Source organism: Cicer arietinum, chromosome 3 (genome assembly GCF_000331145.2).
Source record: "Cicer arietinum cultivar CDC Frontier isolate Library 1 chromosome 3, Cicar.CDCFrontier_v2.0, whole genome shotgun sequence".
In the NCBI taxonomy this organism is placed as follows: Eukaryota; Viridiplantae; Streptophyta; class Magnoliopsida; order Fabales; family Fabaceae; genus Cicer; species Cicer arietinum.
The window spans coordinates 1,142,215-1,150,240 of NC_021162.2; the positions used below are offsets into that span (position 1 = coordinate 1,142,215).

An 8,026-nucleotide genomic window follows, 5' to 3' on the forward strand; every position below is an offset into this window, starting at 1 on the left:
TTCCATAATTTCGAATAGTTAGGATCCAGGAAAGGATGAAAGCAACGAACGTAGATAATGGGACAGGCAGAGCACTCTGAAACTCACTTTTAGCAGTAAATCCATGCTGAACAAGAGAAAAATCTTGAGGATAATAAACTCGGGTAAAGTTAATGGGCAAAAATCTTAAACACATGTCCCTCAGTTGTAAAATGGTTAATTTATGAACTTACGAATGATGTTGTAATTTCCGGGTTACTGAATATCAGCTGTCTTGATGTAGTGCATAAAACTTCAGACACATCACAAGATGCATCAACTATATTAATCGAAAAAGACTTATTCATATTTTAAAAGATGGCTTAAATGACTATTAGCAATAGCAAAAATGCATTTCGCCATATTCCTCATACATATTTCAACAAGAATATCAGCACAAGCATCAATATACCTAAAATTTGACAACATATTATAGTACAGAGTACAGTGAGGTTCAGATGTACTTCAAACCAGAGATATATTGTTGCCTAGTAATTAGATACTGGGCCAGGGAATATATAACTCCTAAGATACCCAAGATCTTAATCTTGAGAACATCTGTACATGCAATAGGAAGCAGATTAAGGGGCAAAGTTATCCATGGGGGTGAATCACTCTGTTTTGTATGGCTCCACACATACCTGTTGAAAATTATATGACTCGGAAACGTTAAAACGAGGAGGGCCAAATTCTTCACCATAAAAATCCAGTCCGGCCCACCGATTTGAAGACCCCATCCAGCATTACCTTGCCAAACATCTTCCCATATGCTATAAAAAGCAGTTACAACAAAGTAGACTGAGATGACAGCAGTCACAGGAAAATATCTATGTTTGTCGCCAAAACCTGCAATAAAATCTGAATCCTGATTGAGAAGCAGAAGGATAGGAGCAAGGAAAAATATAGAACGGTTAGAGCCACCGGTAAGGTAAACATTGAGGACCAAGCATATAGCAAAACACAGTATTGTGGCGACGTTTCCGACAGAAGGCATCCAGGCTCCATCAGCAGACATCCTCTTAATTGTAAAAGAGGGAACAGTAGAAGCCCGGCGATGCTGCATGAATCTCGCTCTCGGCAGGAAACTAGAAGATGCACTTTGACCAGAATGACTATGTCTAATTCCACTTGAATCAATGACTTTTTCCCGCATAATAGAAGCAAGTTTATATTTTATTTCCAAAGCTATAAGCATGAAGATTGCTGCATACAAACCAAGAAGAGATGTCCTGGCACCCTCAATAGCTAGCAATGTTGTAAGCTTCTTCTCCTCCTCACCCAAATTTCCTATCTCACTGTCCTCCAAAATATTTTTAATTCTCAATTGGCCCTCCAAAAGATAAGTGACTGGAAAGAGAGCTACAAGTAAAGCAAATATCCAGGGTAAAAGCTTTGGGCTTGAAGCAGAGGGCATATGAGTGAAGACAACAAAAACAGAGGCACAAACCATAGTGACAACAATAAGAACATCCAAAACTACTGCCCAGACAAAGTATTCGGCGGAAATGTAGATACCAAGGGCAACGCCCATAGCAATGGAGTAAATTGTCCTTAGTTCAACAATGTATTTAATGGGTATGATAGATGTAATGGATGCTAGTGTAAGTAAAATAGCAATAATAAGAAGCCAAGATGGCCAGGTTGGCTTCCCAGCTATAAAGCCATAAATTGAGATATCATCAGCAGAATGACGGGCAGTTTTGATGAGGTCCGACTGGTAAGACAGCGACAACGGAAGAGGTGGCTGCATCAAAATTAAAAGTAGACCAGTCGCCCCTATCAGCACCAGACATCTCTTGGCAGACTGCAGGGTAAACAAAAAACTTATGATAAGTCTTTTAATATCTTGCATGAATTGGGAAGGCTTGAAGGATTACTCAGTAAGCCAGAATTTATAACTATTTAACATGTGACAAAAAAACAGGCTTGCATTTAATAATAAGTATTCCATACTCCCAAATCAAACAACGCAAAATAATGGATTGGAGAGTTATACATACCAAAACATGAGAAAAGTGAATAGCAACAATTGGAATACAAGCCACTCCGATCAACAGTATACAGAAGCCCAAAATTAAACCATCAGAAGGAGACCTTCCGTTCCACCACTGTAGGGCTTCAAAAATTGTTTCACGGCAAAACCATACAGATAAGGCAACTACACAGGCATGTGCATAACCTTGCCATGGCTTCATCCTAGAAGCTGTTTTCGATTTATCCCTGCAAAGTTCAACAACAATTAAGTATAAAGAGGCTGACAATAAATTTTAGAAGCATAATACAGGTCAGAATCCCTCCAAACTGACAAAATCGAAAAAATTTCACAACTATTACCTGTAAAGAAGTAATGGAGGAGAAACGGCCAACAAGAGAACAGCTGAAACCCATACAACAGACTTAGATGCAATAAACAGCATGCCGAGCTTTGAAGAAAAGAGGCAAGTCAAAATCCATACTGCTTTTCCTCCAATTCGATGATCAGCAGATAGCCTTCTCACCAAAGCCAAACCCAATAAAGTTGTCATCACAACCATATAGCTAGGATACATCACCTCATCCTCAGATCCATAATAGTAAATGCTGGAGTAGTCGAAAAATCGGCTTTCAATGTAGCATAAGAGCAATGCGTGGCTTATCAGACTGATCTCAGACAAAAAGTTTATCTTTGAAGGCAGAAGAGTTAAACCAGGAATAGCCATAGCCAGGACAGCATTTGCAACAATTAGCTTACAAAAAGATTTAAGGGACATGCCTGCCAACCAAATATTTAAATCCCAGAAGTTCTGCCACACAAACCATGTAACCATCGAACTCCCAAGAACAACAAAAACAAAGTATGAAGCTAGACTCTTCTTTTCAAAAAATCGAGCCAAATAAAAGCCAGCAGCCGCAGGCACAGGCAGGAGCTGCAAATGAAAGGTAGACAATAATTGAATATTAGGGCGTGAGAGGGGGAATTGATAAGGGTAAATTAAATAAAATTTTGAACCATCAAAATGAGCAATATTATCATCATGCACTAAAGAATCCAGTAAACAAAGAATTGAATATTTTAGGAAAAACGCCATGAAGTCAGCCAACCCGATTTTTATGAAGCAAAATAAATTTTACCACACCAAAAAGGGTACTTTCCAGTTACCTTTCCCCATTTAATGTAATGACCGGCATAGTTAATTGCAAATCAGACAAAGAGCAACCATCCTAGAAAAGTTATAACAGCACAGCCAATTGGGTGAACATTTCAAGAGGTCTACTGGTATGCGCTTACTTGAACCTTAAACACTTTTGGAAACTTATACATGCGTATATTAATTAGTTTCTGATTTACACCACCTCCGTCCCTAAATATATGCCCCATTTGACCAAATCCCGGGAATTAAGCAAGTGTATAGTAGCATTAAATTTGTTAAGAATTGATATTGTTTTTACAAGCTTACCATTAAAGGAGAGAATTAATTAATGTTTCTATTATAGTATTTATTGTAAATTGCAGAAAAATATGTAAATTAAGTAGGGGTATGCTAGTAAAGAAATAATTAATGCAATTGAAAATTCAAAGAAGATCTTATGAAAAGGGCAAAAAATAAAATTCTCAAGAGGGTCTTATTTTTAGAGACGGAGGTAGTATCACTGTATACAGCAAACACTTAACTACAACAAGCAACACGCAAAACTAGAAAAGGACGAGAACAACCCCTAACCCAGCAGAGAACAAAAACAAGTCAATCATGCCAAAACCAAAAAGAGGGATAATCATAAACCCATCATAAAAAAGTCAGTTCAAATTGTCAAGCACGGATTAGTTTGCAAAGACAATGTCAAATCCACACCATCAAAACATCAAGGTTCAAATGAAGAAGGTTAAAAACATAAGAGCATGTTGATTTTAGGATGGATGAATGCAATGTTATTGTCTAACGAGGTGGATGGTAAATTTTTCGGTTGGATGTCTTTATTAGGCATCTGATCTAACCCCTCGACCAAGTTTAAGGAAAAGCTTGCAACTCACTAGAAAATCATGTTTATGGTGATTTTACATGCTAATGCAAGATTCGCAAAAGATGCCACCAAAACTCAAGTAGGAACCATGTCGAATCATACAATCTTCATTATGGTTGTGACTAGCATGCTCGACAAAAAACTCAGCCTTGACTAAATCTGGAAGGCCAGATCTTAGTCTAATGTGAAGAATTTTAGCTGGACAAAGGTGTCTAAGAGAGTTGCTAAGAATGATTTGCTGCAAAAACGCAGACATGTTAAGTCTATTCTCTCTTCTGTGGATGGATTCCACAAATATAACAGTATTTCTTACTATAGTAAAATTGTATCATCTAAGCTCTTTAGCACTTGACACAGTACTACTGGATTTTCCATGTAATTGATGTTAGAACATCATGACCAAGCCCCTGTGATATCAACAAACTGATGTAAGACACCTCAAGAATTAACCAGATTAGCATTTACTTTAGCAGATGACTAGCGGAAAATAGGTGGACTGAAGCCTCACTTCGCATTAAGTTGAGGAAGATTTACAGGGAAACAACAGGTGGTTATGAAATTAGATTGGTAGCTGTGTTCATTTTGCAAAAAGTACTCAACTAAATAGTGTTTTAGGGGTTATTATTTAATGGGGAAGAATATTTAACGATATCGGTCCAAAAAATCACTTGGTAGGCATAGAATAAAAGGCTATATGGCACAAAATGAGAAGATATAGGCCATTGTTGGATTGATGGTAAAGGGATATGATGAAGTTGAAAAGAATGAAGCTACATTTGTTGCGAACCCGAATCACAGCAACCCACAAAATATAGAAAAAGGGATTAAAATGCACAAACATTGAAATAACTGTATATTATTGATTATGAAAAAAGGATAATTCAGTAGAGAAGAAGATCCCTAACTACCCACAGAGCAATCCTCCTTCAGAGAAAGATATTTCTCTGCCCAACCTTCTAAAGGATTTAACTGAAAATATGATCAATAATAACATCTCTCTCTCCACTACCCCTTATAACTAACTTCCCCCTTTCTTTAATTTGCCTCTTAGGATAATTCTAAGTGGGCCTTGGATAATTGGGCCTACATTTACATGTACATATATGATACCTATCGTCGTTACATTGTTTGCACTTTGAACTGTCTGAAATAGATTAGAATAGAAATGAACGTGATTGGAAGCATTTTGTTCCATTCAAACCAACACCCTCTAACAACATAGGAACTATGGGATGAAACCAGACTCTTTTCCCATTTTTTCATAAAAATATTTGAACAGCTGAATTGTAATTCTTCTTTTTTTTTTTGGTACAAAATGGAATTGTAATTCTATTCCAATCAATTCCATTCTAATCACCATTTAATATCCAAAGATACCTGCAAATCTTGTTTTTAGTTTCTGATTTCTGATTCTCAACAACAAAGGTGTCAAAATAGTAGATCCTACTTTGAATCAGAAAAACAGGGGTATAAATGTAAAAAATGTGAGATCTAAACGCCAGATAGAAGATCCTAGCTGTTACGAAATACAGACATAAATAACACATACGAATGAATTTAAATAAAAAAAAACTACAACAAATAAGGCATAATTACAACAAAAACACAATCATCATAAAAAACATTTTAATATATATATTCTTCCTAAACAGTAAGACCACTAGCACTAGCCTAGCATGTAAAGAATAACCACAAGGAGCAACAGAAGTACCAGGAACAATAGATGACATTTCCTGACACCCAACAAGAAGAATCAACACCCAAAAAACAGCTAATGGTAAACAACATCAAACGAATTTCACACAGCTGAAATCGGTCCAAAGCTCAAATAAAGGCCAACAGAGTCCTGCACAAACCAGAAACATGGAAAGACGTAAAACCCACCAGACACAACTCAGTTTAAGGTCCACATGCACAATTGATATATCACTGAAGTTTTGTAGCCCAGACCACAGCAGAAACAAGGTTGCACAGACAAGGTCACACCACCAAAGCAATACGGTTCAAAAGAAGAAGATTCAAAGAAGAATAAACCACCATTTTGGGACGTTATATCTATAGTCTGTTAGGTTCCTTAATAGAACTCAATAGCGAAAGGGAATTATTCGTCCCTGATTTTGTATTGATTGAAAGAAAAAGATACACAAGAGCGAATACGCTCCTACAATGGTATAAACCACTCAATTGCTAATTTTGTCAAAGATCCTTTCAAATGGGTGGGAGCCTTTATTTATAGGCTTATTTTTACAAGGGATAGGATCCAACTAACATTAATAACCTAACCATAAAACAAAAACATCATTATTTTCTATTCTTTTTCCTGTAATAAACCAATAAAGGTTTATTCCTATTTACATCTTCATTATTCCTATCAATACCTCCCCTTCAAGCTCAACCTTGTCCTCAAGGTTGAATTCCGGAAATTGATTTTGGATTGTATTAACATCTTCCCAGGTGGCCTCCTCTGCAGGCTTTTGCTGCCATTGAATTAGCACTTGTTGCACTTGTTCTCCCTGTCGTTGTATGGTTCTTCTGCCCAGTACCTAAGAAGGCGTATATGCAGGGTCCTGCCTATGTAAATCTGTAGGTAGGGTAGGGTTGTTTCCACCTCATGTCTTCCCACAGCCAACTTTAATTGCGAAGCGTGGAAAACCGGATGAATGTGAGCCTCTGTTGAAAGTTAGAGTTTAGAGGTTGTTGTCCCAATTTGTTTTAACACCAAATAAGGACCATAATACTTAGCTGCTAGTATAGGATAAGGTCGTGTTGGCATAGTAACCTGCCTGTGAGGTCTGATTTTTAAGTAAGCCCAATCTCCTTCTTTAATCTTGGTGGGTTTCCGGTGACGGTTCGCAAATTTGATCATTTGTTGTTGTGCTCTTCCCAAATGATATTCCAGTTGTCTCAACGCTTCGTCTCTGGTCATCAGGTCTTGTGCCACTGATTCCACTATAGTTTCCCCTGGTACAAATCGTGCCAGCGATGATGGTGGTCTGCCGTAAACTGTTTCAAAAGGAGTACACTTGGCAGCCCCTTGAAAACTAGTATTATACCAATATTCTGCCCATGGTACCATGTCTGCCCAATTTTTTGGTTGTTCCGAACTAAAGCAACGCAAGTATGTTTCCAACGTTCGGTTAAGTACCTCCGTTTGTCCGTCTGATTCAGGATGATAAGATGTACTCATTTTCAGCGTAGTTCCTTGCAACCTGAAGAGCTCCCTCCAAAATTGACTCAAGAAGGTCGGATCTCTATCGCTTACTATAGAAGCCGGTATACCATGAAGCCTCACCACTTCCTTCACGAATATTTCAGCAATGGAGCGAGCCGAGTAAGGGTGCTTGATGAGAATAAAATGACCATATTTGCTGAGTCGATCCACCACCACTAACAGCGCGTCAAATCCCTTGGCCTTAGGCAAACTCACAATGAAGTCCATACTAATGTCTTCCCAAATTGCATTCAGAATCGGTAATGGTTGGAGCAGCCCCTCCGGAGATGATGCTGGATACTTACTTTGTTGGCAAATGTGGCATGCAGAAACGTAGTCGTTGACTGTTGTTTTCATGCCAATCCAAAATAACGATTGAGCTAGTCGTCTGTACGTGCGAAAGATCCCGGAATGACCTCCTATCGGAGAGATATGAAACTCATGCAGCAACTTGGGTATCCAACTAGACTTTGGTGGCAGAACCAATCTCCCCTTGTAATACAACCTTCCATTTTCCAAAGTATAGTTGCCATGTGACTCTGGCTTCTCCTTTAAGTCATCACATATTTTATTTAGCACAGGATCCTGCTTAACCCCTTCATCTATGAGGTTTATATCCTGCCAAAGGGGTCTAGTCACCACTTTTAATTCTAACTCTTCAGATTTTCTTGACAAGGCATCGGCAACTCTATTGGTGCTTCCCTTTTTGTAGATAATATCAAACTCATAACCCAATAATTTGGCTAACCAATTTTGTTGATTTTGTGTGGTGATTCTTTGTTCAAGGAGGTGTCGTAG

The 8,026-nt window shown here is 38.0% G+C and overlaps 1 protein-coding gene across 1 annotated transcript in view; it reads right to left on the minus strand.

Moving 5' to 3' along the window:
* Nucleotides 1-303: 303 nt before the first annotated feature.
* LOC101504964 (uncharacterized) overlaps nt 304-8,026 on the minus strand; it is a 17,045-nt gene continuing 9,322 nt past the window's right edge. Inside the window, exons 2-4 of the mRNA XM_004489072.4 lie at nt 2,353-2,924; nt 2,019-2,238; nt 304-1,822 (exon numbers count right to left, since the gene is read on the minus strand). Coding sequence (XP_004489129.1) covers nt 473-1,822; nt 2,019-2,238; nt 2,353-2,924 — 2,142 coding nt within the window. The 3' untranslated portion in view covers nt 304-472. The remainder of the gene's footprint in view (nt 1,823-2,018; nt 2,239-2,352; nt 2,925-8,026) is intronic.